General features: G+C 45.5%; 1 protein-coding gene across 1 annotated transcript in view; it reads left to right on the top strand.

The window, feature by feature from the left end:
- GLDN (gliomedin) overlaps positions 1 to 20,735 on the top strand; it is a 67,729-nt gene extending 46,994 nt beyond the window's left edge. Inside the window, exons 5-10 of the mRNA XM_017504640.2 lie at positions 6,033 to 6,179; positions 9,526 to 9,654; positions 12,216 to 12,296; positions 12,394 to 12,519; positions 13,930 to 14,080; positions 17,026 to 20,735. Coding sequence (XP_017360129.1) covers positions 6,033 to 6,179; positions 9,526 to 9,654; positions 12,216 to 12,296; positions 12,394 to 12,519; positions 13,930 to 14,080; positions 17,026 to 17,503 — 1,112 coding nt within the window. The 3' untranslated portion in view covers positions 17,504 to 20,735. The remainder of the gene's footprint in view (positions 1 to 6,032; positions 6,180 to 9,525; positions 9,655 to 12,215; positions 12,297 to 12,393; positions 12,520 to 13,929; positions 14,081 to 17,025) is intronic.
- Positions 20,736 to 21,336: the final 601 nt, after the last annotated feature.

The raw sequence follows: 21,336 nt of genomic DNA, 5'->3' as shown, positions 1-21,336 counted from the left end.
CAGCCTTTCAAAAAGGCCTGCAGGATATTGTTGAGAACATGCAGTTCAATGAGCAATAACCTGCCAGTCAGAGACAGTTGATTTTGTCCCTCTTGTTCCCTGCCTTCAAGGCAGAAGGGAACGGTGGAAAGAGTTCTAGGAGCTCTTGCCTTGATCCCTTACTGGCCCTCAGGCCCTGGGCAAGTCACTCCAAGATGAGGCCTTGACCGCCTCATGTGTAGCCAGAAGAGGTTGGGTTATAACAACTCTAATATGGTTTCTGGTTTTAAATACTCTACTATAGTGTTAGTCTATGAAGATAGGGACTATGTTTTATAGCTTTTATTATTCATCAAATCTCTTAGCTAGGGCCCAGCTAAGGTTCAATAAATAATTGTTGAATGAAGAATGAATTAATGAATGCATGCATGAATGCACCAATGAGAAGAATAGAACATGGTGTCGGTATACAAGGGCTTCCTCACAAACCAGCTGAAAGAGAAGATATCCCGGGCAACAGCAGGTACTCGGTAACTATTTATTCTGGTTGGAAGACTGCTTAATACTCCATAGTGGGCAATACTGCCAGAAGAAAAAGCCAAACTTCTCTGTGCAGATGATGAGCAAACAGAGCTAAGTGTAAAGGACGAGAGGGAAGAGTGATCAGCAGCTTGGACATAAGTAGAGGAGCAGTGGGAAAGGCAGGGAAACGAGGGCCAGGGAATGTCACACAAAACCCAGTCCCAAGACGCAAAGAAGAAGGAGGGCTTTCATCTGGTGTTTTTCTGAGAATTTGATTTTTAGAGAAGATACTGCAGCATTAATCATGGGGAGAGAACAGAAAGGCCTAGGCTCACAGATTATGAGGGCACCCCTGGGTACTAGTGGGGACCCTGGCTAGATTGGGGTAGGACTAGGGGGTAATGGCCTTCAAAGTAAGGTCAGGGCGTTCAGCTCCACCTATGCAGGAGGCAACCGGGAGCCATTAGAAGACTGCTCTGATGAAACCAGAGCTTAAGCTCTGTAGCCTAACAGTGGTTTCTAGAAGATTGACACATCAAAGCTTCTCAGGTTCTGACCTTAGAAAAGCTAAGAATGATGGTGGAAGAGCGGAGCCAGGTGGTTTGGGTCCCGGCTCTTCTGCTTACTAGCAGTATGCCCCTGGATAAGTTACTTCATCACTTTGTGCCACAATTTCCTTGTTTGTAAAATGGGGACACTGATAGTATTAACCTCATAGTGTTATTAGGAAGATTAAATGAGTTTGTGTGTGTGTGTGTGTGTGTGTGTGTGTGTATATATATATATATATATATATATACACATATATATATATACACACACACATATATATATACACATAAAGTGCTTAGAAGAGGATGTGACACAGTGTAAGTGCTATACTGGGGTTAGCTATTATTATTGTTGTTGTTGTTTTCAAAAGTGGGGAAGGAGAAACTTTATTTAGATCAAAAGGAAACCTAACTGAAGCGTTCTGTATTCATTTGGAAACACCCACTTAGATTTGAAGAGAAGAGTCAGAACTGAAAGAAACCTAAATGTTGTCAACTGTGCAGCCAGCATCGTCTATGAAGTATGACATGCCATTGCCTCAGAATCAAGCATTCTCTTTCCTTCCATCTGCCTCTCATTTTCTCACTTACGAGTTAGTGCTGCAGAGTCTTCTCTAAAAATCAAATTCTTATAAAAACAGAAATGAAAGCCCTCCTCCTTATTCGTGTCTCAGGACTGGGTTTTGTGTGACACCCTCCAGCCCCCTTTCCCCCGTCTTAGTCAGCAACAGATGATACTGCCGAAAATAAAACCTCCTCCCTCACCCCCTACTGTGAAGACGAGAGTCGACCTCAGCCCAGAGATATCACACAACTCCAAACTCAAATGCTAATGAAACTGTTTGTTTTGAGTGGGCGACACCAGGGAAAAGAAATGCCAGCAAGCCACTCGTAGCACAAGTTAGGCAGGCAGAGTTGGGCCTTCCTTCTCTGGCAGAAAGTGCTGACTCAAAGCCAGCCAGGGGTCCAGATCACATCGTGTCATAGCTGCCACTGTGCACAGCCAGCATCCCTGACCTTCACTGGGCCAGGGCAGGGTGGAAAATGCCACACATAGGATCCTGGTGGTGAATCACGATTAGGTGGTATTTCATTTCCAACATACCACAGCCAAAGCACAGCCAGGGCAATTTTACCAACAAAGACAAGGGGATGCTTTGTCAGTGCCGTGGTGGACAAGAGGGCAAAGGCAAACTCTATGCAGATAAAATGTCCCCCAACACTTTCTTAATGAAAGCTAAAAAATGATCATGCCTTCCCCAACTGGAGTCAAAATACAGCCTTAAGCAAAGACCTTGAAGAGCTTTAAATACCTGCTCCTGTAGGGGCTGCATTACAACAGCTGCCCGAGAGCAGGCACGTTTCCCTATTTCACATATGGCCTTTCCGAGAAAGAAAAGACAAGAGGAAGGAATAAAAGAAAGGAAGGAGAAATCAGATGATGCAGAAGGCTGTTTGTGACTTTAATAAATGCCTGAAAAAGATGTCCCTGCGGTAACCAGCAGATACCATTTCCCTGAGCACTGCTAAATCTGGGTCATGTGAGACCTTTCGAAGGTGTCAGTTACACTTGGTGCATTGTGCGGGCTGGACTCTATGGCAATGCCCTCGTCTTTTATCTCCTTCAGATAAAGTGCCAAATTGCCTGTTTAAAACTGACAAAAGAACGTCTTCTCACACAGAGGGCCTGGCAGAAGGTTCCCTTTCAAGTGAGTAAACCATTTTCCAGCCAAATGGCCTGATGACTGAGGCTGGGGGGAGCCAGTGCAATGGAATTTTGGTGCTGTTTTAAGGAAGGCATTACGACTGATGACTCCTCAAAGAGGCACGATTTGACCCCTGAATCCATAGCAGAGCCAGTGCTGACAATGAAGAGACCCCCTGCTCCTCTTCACGTCATCTTCCACTGGATGGGCAGCCACCACCCAAGCTTACCACTGGTAGCAGTGAGGACCCCAGGTTTTCTGACTCCCAGATATAGCTAAATTTCATGGTTTTCACAAAGGTTTTGTATTGGTTGGTTGAAATCTAGCAAATGATTTTTGTTCACTACAGTTTTCTTCTAACAGTGATCAACAATTTGAGGCTTTTTCATGCACTGCTGTCTTCCTTAGAATAATCTGTGGATAGTTCCTTGAATATGGGATACGAATATGAATATGGAAGAGCAGAAACAATTTTGATTATTTATTACTCCTCTAGGGTAAATGAAAGGTGCTAAGAGCTCCAGGTTTATGTTTTGGGTAGGGGTCCCCAACCCCCAGACCCATATCGGTCCATGACCTGTTAGGAACCAGGTGTACAGCAGAAGGTGAGCAGCAGACAACTGAGTGAAGCTTCATCTGTATTTACAGCCCCTGTCTAGTGCTCACATTACCCCTGAGCTCCACCTCCCATCAGATCAGCAGTGGCATTAGATTCTCATAGGAGTGCAAGCCCTGTTGAGAATCTAATGCCTGGTGATCTGTCACTGTCTTCCATCATCCCCGGATGGGACTGTCTCGTGTGAAAACAAGCTCAGGGCTCCCACTGATTCTACATTATGGTGAGTTGTATAATTATTTTGTTATATATTAGAGTGTAGTAATAGAAATAAAGCTCCAATAAGTGTCAGGCATCGGAATCATCCCAAAACCATCTCTCCCCACATCCTCGTCTATGGAAAAATTGTCCTCACAAAACTAGCCTCAGGTGCCAAAAAGGCTGGGGACTGCTGTTTTAGGGAATAAGTAATCTGATGGCAGTGCAGGGCATTTGGGTATAAACTGAAGGATATTATGACTTGCTAACCTCCCCATCACTGAAATCTCTGCCACTTGGGCAATACCTCTGTTGAGTAATATCTCCAACGAGCTGTTGTTAAAATGAGCACATATTCCCTGAGATAGAGTATCATGTTAATTGATCCATATCTGGCAATAGCTTTGTACAATGTTAGATAATTAACTTCCCCTCTCAGGGACCCTGTATAACTGTATAATTAAGAGTTCTAGTGGCCTTTTTATAGATTCCTTGAGATTTTCTACATAAGCACTCATGACGTGCAAATAAAGACAGTCATCATCCATCCTTTCCAATCTATCCACCTTTTAGTTATTTTTCTTTGCATTATTGCTCTGGCTAGGACCTTCAGTAGGATGTTAAATAAAAGTGATGAGATTAGATACCCTCGTTTCTGATCTTAGGGAGAAAACATTGTCTTTCGTCATTAAGGATGACACTAGCTGTAGGTTTTTTGTAGATGCCCTTTTGCAGACTGAGGAAGTTCTATTTCTAGTTTGATGACAAATTAAGAATGGGTGCTAAATTGTATCAAATGCCTTTTCTATATCCTTGAGATGATCATATAATTTTTCTTGCTTAAATTGCTAATACGCTGAATTACATGAACTGAATGATTCGAATTTTGGACTCTCAGCAAGCATAGAGTCAAGAGGTTAAATCATTTGCAGATAAGTTTGGTCCTTTAGAAACTTGTTTTGAAGCTTTGTAATGATGGGTCCACAGCATCCTTTAAGCCGGGGCTAAGTTAGCCTCACTACTACACTAGACTTTTTGAAGGACTCTACCCGTTATTTCAGTATTTTGAGATTTCTCCATGTTGGCAGTGGGAATGAGAACTTTTTACTATGTGAACCCCAAAAATTGTATAGTGAATGGTCTGTGAATTCCTTTCCCAGCCCTCGAATTCCCTCACATGTGCAAGTCATCCCTCAGTCACAGGTTCAAGAGAGCCCTCTGCAGATCAGCAGGGCTCTTTCACACAGCTGTCTCCTCTCTGCTCTTCTATCTTGCAAATTCTAGCCATCTCCATCTCCTAAAACTCTGACGTTTGGCTCCTCATCTTAGTGAAAGTGATAGGCTATTTGAGGTCCTCCTCCCTGTGCCACTGGGAACTACCTCCCAGCAGTGAACTGGGACAATCCAAGGGGGTGCTTTCACTGCCCAGGTCCAAGGCTGATACAAGCCATAACTTAGAGCTTGACTAGCAGTGTGCAGAGGACAGCAGTTCCTGTAGTCATAGCTCCCTGTGAACAGAGGCAGAAATTTCACCTACTACCTTTTGCTCACCATCCTTACTAATGGTTGTCTTAAAGCAAACTTTACCTGTTTTGCTATTGTGATTGAAAGTATTATTGTGATTGAAAGTGTTTTGCATTGGAATGTCACAGAAAAGGGCATTAGAGATTTGCTTTGCTGCTCTGATTTGGCAGCATCTGTTATAACCACCGTAGGCCTTAGTTTCAACACCTATAAGATGAGAGTAAGGATGACTGCCCAGACTACCACTCCAACATGTTGTGAGGAATAAACTCATGTATTTAACTCCCACTATTATGGCCGTGGACACACCACTCCGAGCAGCATGGTTGCAGACTTCTCATTAGGCCCTTCCTGACCTTCTTTCCAGTGTTGCTGTTGTCACCCCTCTTGCCGTTCACTCCTCTCTCCGATCTGTTGGCTCAGCCAAATTTCTCTGAAAATAATCCAGCAGGCCAGGTGTGGTGGCTCATGCCTATAACCCCAGCACTTTGGGAGGCCAAGGTGGGCAGATCACTTGAGGTCAGGAGTTCAAGACCAGCCTGGTCAACATGGGGAAACCCTGTCTCTACTAAAAATATAAAAATTAGGTGTGTGTGGTGGCTCACACCTATAATCCCAGCTACTCAGGAGGCTGAGGCAGGAGAATCTCTCAAACCTAGAAGGCAGAGGTTGCAGTGAGCTGAGCTCATGCTACTGAACTCCAGCCTAGGCAACAGAGCCAGACTTCATCTCAAAAAATAATAAATAAATAATCCAGCAAAGCCACCCAGAAATGCTGTTCTTTAATGAACGTATGGCCACACTGCTACTGTAAAATCGTTATGAAAAGCTGTACGTTTGGTGTATCTGCTTCCCCGAAAAGCACAAAGTACAATAAAGTAGTATGCTGAACTTCTTGCACAATAGGCTAATATGTCTTTTGTCTTTTTTGGTCAGGGATACCTGGAGCTGCAGGAAATCCAGGGGAAAGGGGAGAAAAGGGAGACCCTGGTGAACTGGGTCTGCAGGGAAATGAGGGCCCACCAGGGCAGAAGGGAGAAAAGGGAGACAAAGGAGATGTGTCCAACGATGTGCTCCTGGCAGGTAAGATGGGCGCGCTCTGACTCTCCAAGGGCATGCGTGCCCAGAGAACCACCTGGTTTCAAACACAAGGGCAGCTCCTGTGTCTTTTCTCCTTTATGGCCTTATGAAGCCATCTGTTTTGCAGCATGTTTTCGAGTTCTATGCTTTCAAAGAGGAGAAACCTGAGCATGTTATTCCATGTAGGCAAGACCAGATCTGGGATCTAAGCATAAGTGGTTCAGGTAATTGGGTCGAAAAGCCATGGTTGACTTCAATGGAATGAAGGAAGTTTCTTTTCCATGTATCTATTGAAATCCAGCACAATCCAGAACAAGACAAGTAAGCAAGCAACTTACAATACCTCAGAGGACAACTGACAGGAAGCACAAGCATTTGCTGTCGAGGTCGAGCCATCCTCAGGCCCTGAACCTAATGGCCTTTTCACATAGGACTGGGGCAAAATATTGTTGTGCAAAGCCCCAGTCAACCTCAGTAAGGATGGCACCAGACTCAAGAATCCAAAGAAGAGACCCGGGGCCAGCAACTGCTACATGGGGCTTTCCTGGGGGCCTCGTACAGGGGAGAGAGTCCAGTGGTAATGGGGTGGACAGAAGAACCACCTTAGGACAAAAACAGCCCAGGGCAGTGGACTGGGTGAGCTAACTGCCTTACCTGCAGCCCAGGGGCAGTGGGCTGAGCAGGAAAATCTCAGCCACCTGCAAACAGCATGCAATTTACCTGGCATTTTCACTTAACACCTGTACTAGTCTGTTCTCACATTGCTATGCTATAAATACCTGAGACTGGGTAATTTATTTAAAAAAAAAAAAAAAAGAGGATTAATTGGCTTACAGTTCTGCAGGCTATACAAGAAGCATGATGCTGCCATCTGCTCAGCTTCTGGAGAGGCCTGAGGAAACTTGTAATCATGGCAGCAGGTGAAGGGGAAGCAGGCACATCAATGGCAAGAGCAGGGGCAAGAGAGAGTGAGAGTGGGATGTGAAGTGCCACACACTTAAATGACCAAGTCTCACAAGAACTCACTTATTACCAAGGGGGCAATGCAAGCCATTCATGAGGGATCTGCCCCCATGATCCAAAGACTTCCCACGGGCCCCACCTCCAACACTGGGGAACATGAGATTTGAGCAGGACATTCATTCTACATCAGCACCCTCCCCTTAACCACCTCCACCTAGCACCCTTCACTTAACCCAAAACTCAGGGCCTCAACTGCCTGCATGGCCCCCGTTCCATGGGATGGGTCAGGGGCTCAGATGTTCCTCAAAACAAGGAACGAAGCTCTGGGTTGGCAACTCCCAGATTCCCCAGCTCTGAGCACACGTTCAGATGCATCTGCCATACAGAGTCATTCTAAGGATACACTTCGGTTACTGTCATCAGGGGCATTTCCCTTACAAATACAGTGACTGCTTTTCCATCCCAGGGTAAAAGTAGATAGTTGGTGTTTGTGGGAGAAGAGGGTAAGGGGCAACAAGCCAGAAAGACAATAGCACAGGGGAAAGAGCAGATGACAACTGACTCTCATGGAGGAGCAGGAGGCAGAAGAACTTTAGAAGCACAGTACTTTGGAGATCACCTATATGATAAAAAATACAACAATATAAATATAACTATGAAGACAATAAAGAATTATCAAATACCAGAGAACATTATTTCTGAATCAGAGACTTACCTAGTAGCTGGAGATGAGTAAGACATAACATCTGTCCTCAGGAAGCTAGGAGGATGCTAGGTGTTCAGAATAATGACCCGGAATCAGTTGCCCATCCAACCGTCTATCCACCCTCTTTGACTTGACTGAGTGCCTGCTGTTTACCAGGCACTGTGCTTAGGCCAAAGCACCAAGGAAACATCGAACTGAGTTTAGTACATTTTGTTTCATGAACAGGGGATGTTGCTATGCAAAACGTGTAAAATTTAAGAGGGGTTTTGACAGAGTAATATACATAAATATGTTTGAAAAATATAAGATTATGTTACACTTCAGCTACATAGGAAATCTACACATGCAGAGTACTACGTTCCCCCATGCTGCTGACCAAGTGAGGGGTGATGACAAATCCTTCAGAAAAGCACCATCCTTTATGAACCCCAATTGAAAAGGCCAGGTCAGGGCAGAGGATGTCCCCTGGAAGCGAGTGGAGAGGGCGTGGAGGAGAGTGGAGAGGGCGTAGGAGGCTGGGGCTCTTCTGCCCTGCCTGCAGATCCCTGCTTCCAGCTTCTGTGGCTCCACTTGCCTGCTGTAGAGAGACTGAAAAGGCTTATTTGGTCTGGCTGTGAGGAGGCAGCTAAAGAGACCTTAGCTGACCAATCTCAGCTCAGGACAGGAGGGGAGAACCAAAGGGCTGAACACTCCAGCCAGTGCCATCTTTGCAAAAGCTCCAGAACCAACAGCCCTGCTGGGGCCTTCATCCACATTGGCCACCTGAAGTTAGAGGAGAGGCTGCCTGCAAGTGTGTAGGGATTACAGCTGTCAAAGCACTCACAGCAGTGGCCTCCCTGATTCCCACAGGACAGGGCAGGAATTGTGAGACTCAATTTGGAGATGAAGAAATTTAGGGGCTCAGAAGGGTTAAGTTCTCTGCCCAAGATCACGAAGCTGAACAGAACTGGAACCTATCGGACTCCTAATTTCTTCAACCACACAGAGCAGTGCTTCTCATACCTGTCTACATATGAAGATGCTTCAGATGATATAGCGGACCAACCTCCCCACAGACATTCGGATTTGACTGGTCCTAGATGGGACCCAAGCATTAAAATTTCATGAAAGCTTTTTAGGTGATTCCAATAGGCAGTCACGGTTCAGATACACAGGCACTGGCCAACAGAAAAAGGATGAGCTTTGCAGAGAGACACACACCTCAAGCTGTGCTTCCGCTGTCTTCAGCTGTAGCCCTGGGCAGGTCACTTCACTTCTCCAAGACTCAGTTTCTAAGGAGATAACACTATGACCTCACAGTGTGGTTGGGAAGAATGACAGGAGACTGTGAAACTCTCAGCACAGTCTCTGGCACGCAGTTGGTACTCGGCACCTACTGTAGGTTGTTCCTGAACGTGGCAAAGACAAGTGCCAGGCTAAGTCACCTCCAGGAGGGGTAGCTCAGTGAGGCTCCAGGGCAGTGCTCGTTAGTCCTCTGTGCTCATATTTAGAGCCCCCTTAATCAATCTCCCTCTTCCCTTCCTCCCTTCCTCCTTTCCCCTACCCTCCATCCATCCCCGCTCCCTCCCTCCCTTCCCCCTTCTTCCCTTCCTTTCTCCCCTTTCCCTCCCTCCCCTTCTTTGTCCTTCTCTCCCCTTCCCTCTTCCCTCCTTCTCTCCCTTTCTCTCTCTCTCTTTCCAGGTGCCAAAGGGGACCAAAGCCCACCTGGTCCTCCTGGGCCCCCAGGCCCTCCAGGTCCTCCAGGGCCCCCTGGAAGCAGAAGAGCCAAAGGCCCTCGGCAGCCAAACATGTTCAACGGCCAGTGCCCAGGTGACCACCCCTCCCCCACAGGACCCGCCACCTCTGTCTGTTATCCCAAATGCTTGGTCTGCACCCCAGGCTCTGTGGCCAGACTTGTTTTAATAGAGGGAGGAGGGTTTTGTACAAAATAAGAGTCCCCTTCTTGCAGCCTTCTCATAGGAGGTCTTATAGGCCTCCGCCCCTAGGCTAAGGACCAGGGACAGTTTTAGAATTAGGCTTCCCATTCCCCTTCCCTCATCCTGCTTCCTTCATTTACCAGAGGATAGGTCAGGGGCTCAGATGAGCAGATCATCCCTCCCCCCAGAAACAGTCTGGAAAGCTAAGCTGCTAACTTTTTGCACTCTTGGGAAGTGAGAAGCTTGACTGATGCTCAGGAGATGAAGGGGAAGTTTGGGTTGGTTAAGTCCTCACAAATAGAGACAGTGGTGCTGCAATGAGCCAGGCATGGGGCTATGTGCTTGTTTAATTCTCACAACAATCCTATGATATTGGAATCATTATTGCATTTAACTTACAGATAGTAAAACTGATACTATCCTATTCCTTAGCTCCCAGAGACCTAAGGAACTTGCCCAAGGTACCTCCAGGAGTAAGTGGAAGAGCTAGGATTCAAACCCAGCTCTCAGGGCATCTTCCATTTAGATAGAAATTCACACTGTGAGACCTGACCCAAGGTCAAGCCAGCCAAGAGCAAGGAACACTTGACCTCTGCTGGACCAAGAGGACTTGTTCTTTAACCACTTTGTGGCACGGTGGCCACAGGGTTGAAAGCTAATTGGAAATCGAGGATTCTATTAATAGAAAATACTTCTAGGGTGATGCTAGGACTTCTTCCCAAAAGGAGTGACCTAGGATCTGTCACTTTACTGAAACCATGAGGAGGGCCACCTGCAGCCATCTCCTCAATGGCACTCGTAAGGAGGCTCCTCACTGGAATTTCTCAGCCTTGCTGTGGCCATTGCTACTATTTTCCTAAACAGTCTTGAGCTCTGTTTGGTGCACTGTTCTTTCTGGAAGACAATTGGGTGCATGCAGTTAACTGTCGTAAAGTGGGCAAATCTGTGCTTTCTAAGATGGCACCATCCCCCTATCTGACTCAGTGGAGGCTGATTCTAATTCTGCAACGTGAGACCAGGGCAGAGCTACTCTTCCGCTGGGCTGCCCTGCAGTTCCTCCCCAGACATTAGTACCAGCCCCTTGCTCAGCTTCCCTTGTAGAATGAGCTGAGTGGGACCTCCCCTGAGAGAAGAGGGCTCTGACCCAAGCTTTTGCAGAATTCTAATTCGCCACAGGCTCTGCCAGCCAGTGACAGCCCTTGTCTGGAGAAGCCATCTCCTGGGTTTGGCGTGATCTACCTGGGGGCTGGGTCGGCAGGGGCTGGACCCAGAGCCATGAAAATGGCTTTAAATGAGAGGCATTATCTTATCTTCCACTCTGCCTCCTAGAAATGAATCTTTGATTGCCAGGCATTTGCATCTGAACTTGGCCCTCCCTCCTGCTCCAACTCCATGTCTTTAATACCCTGTAGTTCCCTAAATGGAAAGCCCCATTGAAACCCTGGGGGCAGCAGGATTGCCCATGAGAAGTCGTAAGAGATCCCTGAGACCACTCTCATCAGATGACAGAAGGACTTCAGGGAAACACAGGCTTATCCAGCTAGAAGGAAGCTTAGAGATCATGGAGGGTTGGGCCCCCTTATTTTACTGATAAAGAAGCCCTTTAGATTACCCTTTCCGTCAAGCAACTACAAGGTGATTTGAACCCCTCAGGATTTGAGTGGGCCTGCAATCCAGTCCATGGCCACATTCATACACTTCCCTCTGCCTTGCTGCCACCCTAAGGCACGGCTTCACCAAAGGTCTGAATTCAGCCCATTCATTAAGGGGAACACTGACAAGCCGAGGAGGATGAATCACAGCTCAGCAGCAGCCTCAAGCCAATCTGAACCAGGCTCCTGTCAAGGACCGGTGTTTCTCTAGGCCCTTAGAGACAGTGGGGAAATGGTCATGAGGGGACTTCTGTGTCTCTGGGCTGGATGGAATCTAGATTACTTCTTCCTCTAAATCTGTGTTTTCCCTCCGATGCCTCTCCCAGGAAGATGCTGCATAAAGTGGGCCACCCCATTCTCTGGGGCTGCTGCTTCACAGCTTCCACCACCTTCCCTGAAAGTGAGAATCCTTCCAGAACAATGCAATCATGATAGTGACACCACCTGCCAGACAGGCCAGGAAGATGTCCACAAGCCTCTCATTTCCCCAAATTGCTGAGGCCTTGAACAGGCTGGCTCAGGTCACTTTGTCACTTTTACTGACATCCTTTTGGGATTGTATTATCTCAGCAACTGTGCTCATGGAAAGCTTCTTGGGAACTCAACAAGCAGGGGGAAAATTTGGAAGGCTATGGCTTAGAGTTGCTTAAAAGCAAACAACCAAGGAATCTGGTGACCTATTGCAAGGGTTGCTTATGAGACAAGAATCTGGAATGAGGTAGAGGAGAGCAGCAGCTATAAAGTCCAACAAATCTCACTGTGCCAACCGCATTTGCTCTGATGATTATTGTTGTCATGTTAGGTGAGACCTGTGCCATACCAAATGATGATACCTTGGTTGGAAAAGCTGATGAGAAAGCCAGTGAACATTCCCCACAAGCAGGTACAGAAACAAAGCCTCCTGTTTTGAAATTTAGAAACCGAATGCCTTCAAGTCATAATTGACTGGTAAGTGACATTCTTTTCTCTTCTTTTGGCAGAATCCATGATCACTTCCATTGGAAACCCAGTGCAAGTATTGAAAGTGACAGAGACATTTGGGACTTGGATAAGAGAGTCTGCTAACAAGAGTGATGACCGGATTTGGGTGACGGAGCATTTTTCAGGTACTTGCACTCGGCTGATGACCCATGTCTGTGTAGCAACTGGATTTGTCATCTGTTGCCTACCTTCAGGCGTATTCTATTTGTGTGTGTCTGAAATCCCTGGTAGTCGGTGTAATAAATGTCTCTTTATTTTAGAAAGACCAATGAGTGGGCAGAAAACTTTCTTCCTTTGAACATGCTGGTGGCAAGCTTTGAAGTTCAGGTCACAGGGGCATGATGAGGGTAACCCACATATAGCCTGTTTTAGGCCAAGCATCCAGAAGGAAACGAACAGCACTATGACTGCAGGCCTCATAAACCTCCAGACCATAATGTGAAAAAATTGTCAGACAAATCCTTGTGCACCGTCCATCTTTCTCTAAGGTTGCACCCCTCCCAGAAGGTACTTTTGGCCGTCTTTCCCAGCCACCTGTTGGACACAGAGCCCAGGAAGAAGGTGAAGTTTCACCTTGCAGTTACACTGCATCTGAGCTGGACCCTAGTTGTACTGTCCCAAAGAGATGTGGTCAGGAATTGCTGTAGGAACACTGGCCTCGTTAAAGAAGGGGTCTGGCCATACTCACTGGCAGGAGAAATAGCTGAGAAGAAATCACTTCTGTATTTCATCAAGGCCAGTTATTCAACTGGGCAGCTGGTAGTAACTGCCCAGAATACCAGAATCTGGGGACTCAAAAAGGAAGAGTAATACTGTATGTTAGCAGTGGCTGCCGCACAATGCAGGAAGAGGTGGGAGGAGGCAAGAGGTGACCGCCCAAGCACCAAATATCTGCCATTCCTGGTGAAGGCCTGTGCCATTCTCATAAACAGTTTAATGATGCTGGGTGTGTTGGCTCACGCCTATAATCTCAGCACTTTGGGAGGCCGAGGTGGGTAGATCCCTTGAGGTCAGGAGTTCGAGACCAGCCTGGCCAGCAGGTGAAACCCTGTCTCTACTAAAAATACAAAAATCAGCTGGGCATAGTGGCCCGTGCCGGTAGTCTCAGCTACTTGGGAGGCTGAGGGAGAAGAATTGCTTGAACCCAGGAGGCGGAGGTTGCAGTGAGCCGAATCACACCACTGCACTCCAGCCTGGGTGACATAGCCAATACCCTATCTCAAAAAGAAAAGAAAAAGAAAAAAAGAAGAGTTTGATAAACAGTATAGAGTTTGGGGGGGAAGAGTGTGACACACAGTTCTCCCAAGAGGAACAAAGCCAATTTGATGCCCATCACTTTTAAAGGATATTTCAGAAATTCATATGGAGAATTGGACTTTGAGTTTGGGAGTCTTAGATTCTTCACATTGGACATGGGACCTTAGGGAACATTTCACTCTCAACTTCCCTTCCTCTGAAATTCCTCCCAAGGACCCCCTCCCAAGCTGTGATCGCTGGAAGCAAGTAACAGCCTCTTTCTGGCTTCGCTCCTACAGGCATCATGGTGAAGGAATTCAAGGACCAGCCCTCTCTTCTGAATGGCAGTTACACCTTCATCCACCTCCCGTATTATTTCCATGGCTGTGGACACGCTGTTCACAACAACTCCCTCTACTACCACAAAGGGGGTTCCAGCACCATAGTGAGGTGAGTCACTCTGGACCACGTCACCTTCTCATGCCTGTCATGCAGCACCTGTGCTGTGGTGCTTTTGTGAGCAATTAGGGGTAGGGACTGCATTTTCATCATCTTTGTGTCCCTAGAGCTGACACACAGAGGTCAATCAGGGCTTACTGATGAATGAATCACAGGGTACATTAGTGAGCCCCATGGCCCAGCCCCTGCCTGGGGTCTGCATTTGTTCCTGGTCTGGATACCCCAAGGAAGGTCAGAGCCAGGGAGAAGTCGACCTGGAGTGGGGTGATGGTCGCAGCTTCCTCATCCTCTGAGAGAGAAGCAGCGGAAACTCAGAGCTCTCTCTCTGCTGGAGTGTGCTGCTACTCCCTGATAAAGTTTTGTTTTGGCAAACTTTGGGTGTGAGGAATTTCATGTCACAGCTGAGATCATTGAAGACTGGGGACTGAACCCCAAGTCAGGTGTCTCTGCCTTCAGATCCATGTGTCATCCTGATGGAGTCCTCCCAGGCCCCTCTCTGCTCTCCCACAGGGAAGGGAGGAGGGTCACCTGGGTAGTCACTGCCAGTGCAGCCCCTGAGCCTTCCCCACAAGAATTGCTGAAGTTCTGTCTTTATGGTTCAAGAAGAGGAAATCAAGCTCTGGCCTTTTGAGGCAGAAGCAGGTCATCTTGGGCAAATCAAGAGAGCAATGAATCGAAAGCCAGGACACCTGGTTTCTGGGTCCAGCTCTTCTGCTTTCTCTATGGCCTTGGACAAAAGACAGCACTTCCTGTGTCTCCCTGTCCTCAACTAAAATGATGGACTAGAGACTCTGAGTCCTTCTAGCTGTTTCCCTATCTGAAACAGTAAACCCAGTATTATGAATGCCACAGTCCTACTCTTTCCAAACAAGATGGGGGAAGATGATCCTTTCTCTTTCCCTCATCCTTCTCCTATCCTTAGTGGGGTCCAGCTTTAACAACCTTTGGCATTTGAATGCTCAGGTTAGAATAGGGCAAGTTTCCCAGTGTAGTGTGCAATTTGATCAGACACATCACTAAACACAACACTTACCACAGACCCGCTAACTCAGTTTAATAGAGAAGCCTAGTAAACCACCTCCATCCACAGACACATCGGACATTGGCGTCAGCCGTGGCAGGAAGCATTCCCTCCTTTGCTTCTCACTCCCCTCTGCGTGACACCCCCATCATCTCTACACCTCCCTGGCTGATGCTTTTGGGCAGTCTTGTGCTAGCAGAAAAAGGCAAGTGACCTACCACTTGCTCAGCAGTCCTTGCTCTCAAGACACCCTCTTTCCTCCGATGCTTCTTGTTGAATCTTGTGGTTCACTGCTGCCATGTTATATAGGGCTATTGCCACACGGGTAGGGTCAGGGGGAGTTCTGTGGCGGATAAGCCCCACAGTGAGAATTGGCCTCTTTAAGGAGATGTGTCTTCTAAGAAGGCTAAGTTTGGACGCAGTGGTTAGGAGGCCTGTACTGCTGTATGCCAGGCCACGAGTCTGGACCTGATGGAGAGGCAGAGCTGAATTCGACCCTGCTATGGCTGGGAGAGATGGGCCTCACCAAGGAATGCAGCTGTGAGGTATCAGGACCAGACAGGGACAAATGGCAGCACTGAACCCCAGGTATTCAGAGGAAGGAGAATTCCTGTGAACTAAGATGGGCAGGGACCTTCCCAAGCCTCACTCCTCTCTAGTTTCTTCATGGTTTCTTAATAGATTTCAAGTCTGTTAGGATCAAATGCATACCCACAGACTCACTCATTTCATGTTTCTTCTGCTGCTCAATGGCACCCTCTGGTGTTTTCTTTTAGCCTTATGTTCCTGAACTTCCATTCCTGGAGTTAGGTACCTTTTGAATTATAATTCACTTTTATGATACAGCCTAGAGTTGGAATCTGTCCAATCAGATCGCCTCCAGGAGCTAAGGTGCATGAGATTTCATGCCACAGCTTAAGGTGTCCAGCCACTTACTTGACAAGAAAATGGGCTTCACAGTCATGACTTTGCAGCAGCTCTTCTCAGCTGGTGACTTTCTTCTTAGCTGGCTGTAAAACCTTTTTTTTTTTTTTTTTTTTTTTTTTTTTTTTTTTTAATTTCAGCAAGGAGTAAAGAAACAACTCCCACACTTAGAAACCCTAAGTTCCGCCGGGCGCGGTGGCTCAAGCCTGTAATCCCAGCACTTTGGGAGGCCGAGGTGTGTGGATCACGAGGTCAAGAGATCGAGACCATCCTGGTCAACATGGTGAAACCCCGTCTCTACTAAAAATACAAAAAATTAGCTGGGCATGGTGGCGCGTGCCTGTAATCCCAGCTACTCAGGAGGCTGAGGCAGGAGAATTGCCTGAACCCAGGAGGCGGAGGTTGCGGTGAGCCGAGATCGCGCCATTGCACTCCAGCCTGGGTAACAAGGGCGAACCTCCGTCTCAAAAAAAAAAAAAAAAAAAACCCTAAGTTCCACCTCCGGCTCTGCCTCTTACTTGTATTCATGGGCCAGTCACTTCTCATTTTTTGCTTATAAAATGAAAAGATTGGACTATATCCTCTTTTACAGCCCCCGTGCAGCTCTAAAAATCTTTGAGGGGGCATTTCAGGAGGTCAGCAATCATCTGAGCATTAGTGAGGTGAAGTAATTTTCTGGGGGTCACATGGCTAGTAAATGGTCACTAGATGCGAATTCATTCTGACTGTGGGGAGTATTCTCTTCAACACCACACCACTGTCTCCCTGTTGCCTCTGCTAGCACAGCCGATTATCACCTCTTATGCTCTCACTGCTCACAGCATTGTCCAAGGACCAGCAGAACAGGCATTACCCGGGAGCTTGTAAAAAATGCAAAACCCCAGCCCTTACCCTAGACCCACTAACTCAGTTTAATAGAGGAGCCTGATCAGCCACCTCCGTCCACAGAAACAGTGACTCATGTCTCCTTTTTTTTGTTTGCATATTTCAGATTTGAATTTGGCAAGAAAACATCTCAAACTCTGAAGCTTGAAAATGCTTTGTATTTTGATCGAAAATACCTTTTTGCAAATTCCAAGACGTACTTCAATCTAGCTGTAGATGAAAAGGGCCTTTGGATTATCTATGCATCAAGTGTGGATGGCTCAAGCATTCTTGTAGCACAGCTAGATGAGAGGACATTCTCAGTGGTGCAGCACATCAATACCACGTACCCCAAATCCAAGGCCGGCAATGCCTTCATTGCCCAAGGAATCCTCTATGTCACAGACACCAAAGATATGAGAGTCACATTTGCCTTTGATTTGTTAGGAGGGAAACAGATCAATGCAAACTTTGATTTGAGAACTTCCCAGTCTGTTCTTGCCATGTTAGCATACAACATGAGAGATAAGTATTTATATGCATGGGAAGATGGCCATTTAATGCTTTATCCTGTGCAGTTTTTGTCAACGACCTTAAATCATTGATGGACTGCATTCTGCTCCCTTCAGCAAATTTCAGGTGTTTTATGGGACCAGTTGTCTCCTAGTAGGAAACTTGTCTTTTTAAGGGCAGCCAGATATTTAGAACATAAACTTGTGACGTAAGCGTTTATATGGTTAGTGAGCCCCACTTAGTGAAATTGCAACAGATTGGAAGTTGAAATGACTGAGATTTGTTGATGTCTCCACAATTTGCTTGGCAAGTTACCTCTTTCTCCTTGGGCCTTAGTTTCCCCGTTAGTCATCTGAATCAGCTGGCTAAGGTGATCGGTAAGATTTTTTTAACCTGTAGGAAATTTGGTGACTCTTGGCTGCTGCTATCCTCACAACTTTTATGTATCTGCTTCTGTTGTTTAGTTTTTTAGCCACATGCTGACCAAATTTAACTTTGAATTGATAAGTCCAGTGGCTTGAGTAGTGAATCCCTCAGTGTTGACTTATATCTGGTTCTTTGAAAAAATGCATTGACTCTTTAAGACATCTAAAGTATTACACTATCCATAATTTATTGCTTTTCTTTGCATCTGCACCTGCCACCACAGAATAATCATTACCCTCAGCTGCTGATTGGGCAGCTCTGAGATTAGCAAAAGCCAGCAACAGCTACATGCTCAGGTTTGTTTGTTTTTTTAATAAGATATTTTTTGTTGTTGTTGTTTTCTTTTTCTAAATAGAGAGAGTCTTGCTATGTTTCACAGGCTGGTCTCAAACTCCTGGGGCTCAAGTGATCCTCCTGCCTTGGTCTGCCACTGCTGGGATTACAGGCATAAGCCACTGTGCCTGGCCCACGTTTCTTAATAAAACAGAATCACAATCTTGCCGGTTCCCCCCAATTTCTGATCATGCTGATTTGTAGCTGTGGATCATGAACACCAAGTCCTCAGGTCACTCTGACTTCTTATGCTTCTTCTGTGGATCCAGTATCAAAGTACTAAATGCTATGTAAGTAGACACTAATCTGGCTGGAACCATGGGAAGCACTTTGCAGTGTTCTGAAGAGAGGTGCCATTTGCGGTTATTGTGTAGAACTGGGCCAGAGTCAGTCCATTGCCTGTTTTTGTAAATACAGTTTTACTGAGCACAGCCACACTCATTTGTTTATGCAGTATGGCCTGTGACTGCTTTTGCTCTGCAACAGCAGAGTCGAGTTATTGCAACAAGGAGTGTGTGGCCCCACAGTGCCTCGAATATTGGTTAGCTAGCCCTCTAGGGAAAAATGCTGCTGACTCTTGATAAAGAATACAAAGTGAGCCTGATTCTTGAAAAAATCAGAACCAGACTCTGTTTTGTTTTGTTCTAGACTAAGAAGCCACATAGGATGTGATGTGCCTTTGGGTAGAAGGGAGGGGTGATAAGATGAAGTATCCTCCACAAAGGCCAGTTAGGGGCTGTTCTTTCTCTAACATAGCTTTAGAGGATGTGATCTAGTCTCCTTGGATGCCAGGAGAGAATCCAGTTGAACTTGTTCCTAAATGCTCTTAAATATGCCTATTTTCTGCCATCTCACTTCTTTAAACATCTTTCAGCCCAGTGCTATGTCCTGGAAGGGCCACTGCGAATAGGGAAGAGGCTGGAAAAGTTCCTGGGACTCTGCAGCCAGGAAGGGGAACCAGGGCAAATCTCATGTAAAGATTTTTCAGCAACTTGCCCCAATTTGTGTGTATTCCGAAACTTTGTCTCTGGGACCAAATTCATTCTCAGTGGCCCTAGTTCAATACATTATTCACAGCAGTATTTTAAAACTTGGGATAAGCCAGGCCTGGTGGCACGTAACTGTAATCCCAGCTACTCGGGAGGTAGAAGTGGGAGGATCGCTTGAGGCCAGGAGCTCGAGACAAGCCTAGACAGACCCCGTCTCTAGAAAGTAAAATATAAGTAAATAAAACTTAGGGGATGTACAGATTTAAATAATCAAATCGCCCTGCTCTTCTAAAAGTCCCCAGGCAGCTGTTAGTGACTTGTTTGTTGTGTTCCCAATATGATGAGTATTTGAAACTTCTCCCCCTACCTTTTCATTAGAATGGTTGTGCCACATCACCCTGGCTTTTAAAAAATAACTCTTTTCAGATTCACGTTCTAGAGTCTCATGTTCAAGATTGATATGTCTATGAATGCTGGTGTTCTTTTAAAGTATTTAAATATATATTTTGCTGTTGCTGAACACAGGAGACCAGGATAGGAATCTAGTTTCATAGTAATGGTAATACATACAATACTCATTGTATCTATGGTAGTAATCAAAGGAGGTTATTCATTAGCACATGTTCCTTTTAGAAAAACGCTTTAGAAACCTTAGTCTTGACATCTGAGCTATCTTGGCTCCCTTACTTGTGAGTAAGGAATCATATGCTCACTGTTGGAGAAGCTTATACTGGGACTTTTTTTCTTTTTTCTTGCTATGGCAGAGTAATGCTAATGTAAGGACAACTGAGTTTGATCAGTGTTTAGTGGCAGTGGGACATCTTATCTGATTGTCTTTAAAAGTGAAAAGAATTGAGATTTTATTCTTGTAAACATTGATTTTTTTTAAAAAAATTTGGGCTCACTGCTAAAATAGAGTGTACAATCTAATGTTTTTAAGTCAAGATACTGTTTTAGGAGTTTACCTTCTCACTTATAATCAAAGTTGCTCTAAAGCACTTTCCAAATATCTGCGCCTCTGATGTCATAATCAAACCAGATACTTCTCTAATTCTTCTTTAATCCAAAGTAGATAGCTTCCCACTGGAAAGTAAATAAAGCCATCCCTCCCAACCTCAAAGCTAGGCCAGACGCTACATCAAAGTATTTTCTTTCAACTGATAAGGTGGCCTTTTGAAGCCAAGCAGGTGGTTCTGGTTTCAAGTTATCGTTAGGCACAGGTGCTATGGCAGAAAATGTTCAGGGGTGGAAGTTTTAAGATGAGGAGTCCTGATCTTAAGCATCTTAACTGTCATGAGGTGAAAAGTCAAATGAAACAGTACAATTCTTGATGAGTCAGGTGTCATCTCCCAGTCACACAGACTACATTTTGGGTATGATCATCTGATGTCAAGTGAAGGAGACGTGAGTGATAGGGCTTTTCATTTACATCCAGATGCTGTGGGCTTGTGTTTCACTGTTTTAAGAGCCATAATTTCCAACCTGCACAGATTCTGAACAACAAATGATAATGATGAATGTCTTTTTGGTTGTAATTTAACAAGCCAAATAAAACAATCATTGCTGAGCACAATCACATGTTGAAACAAGTGTATTGTTGTTTTTACCTCTTGTTAATTTATATGTAACATTTAAAAGAAAAAACAATATAAAACAATATTGTGGTAGAATTATACTTGTGGCTCCTTTGTGGAAGCTCTCAGTTTGCTAGCGCATCTGAATACAATGCTGAAATATTGTTGATATGGACTGTCTTTCCTCTATAAGAAAACACGAACAATGGAAATCTAGTACTAGAACTGGGTAATACATAGACATAAATGCAATAAAGATTTGCCAATTCATCAGCTTGGGGAAGGCAACTGAGGACATAATACTTGAGGCTAAAGATGAAAAGAACAAAAATTTAAAACTGGATTTGTGTGAATTTGAGCAAGTCTCTTAACCCCTCAGAGCCTGTGTTTCATCCATAACACATGGATAATAGTATTTACTTCCCTTCACTTTTCTATGTGAAATGCTCTGATAATTGTACAATTCTTGACAAATCATAATTGTTACTTTTATCGTTCCTCCCTGCAGGGAACCAGAGTGACCCTGTTGTTCTTATGGCCTTATCTAGGGCTTCAGAAATAGGGACACCATGTGAATAGTTTCCATGGGCTGAGAGCAAGGAC

The sequence above is a fragment of the Cebus imitator genome, unplaced genomic scaffold (assembly GCF_001604975.1).
Source record: "Cebus imitator isolate Cc_AM_T3 unplaced genomic scaffold, Cebus_imitator-1.0 Scaffold325, whole genome shotgun sequence".
NCBI lineage: Eukaryota > Metazoa > Chordata > Mammalia > Primates > Cebidae > Cebus > Cebus imitator.
The sequence above is the reverse complement of the archived record's forward strand: the minus strand, read 5'-3'. Positions and strand labels throughout refer to the sequence as shown.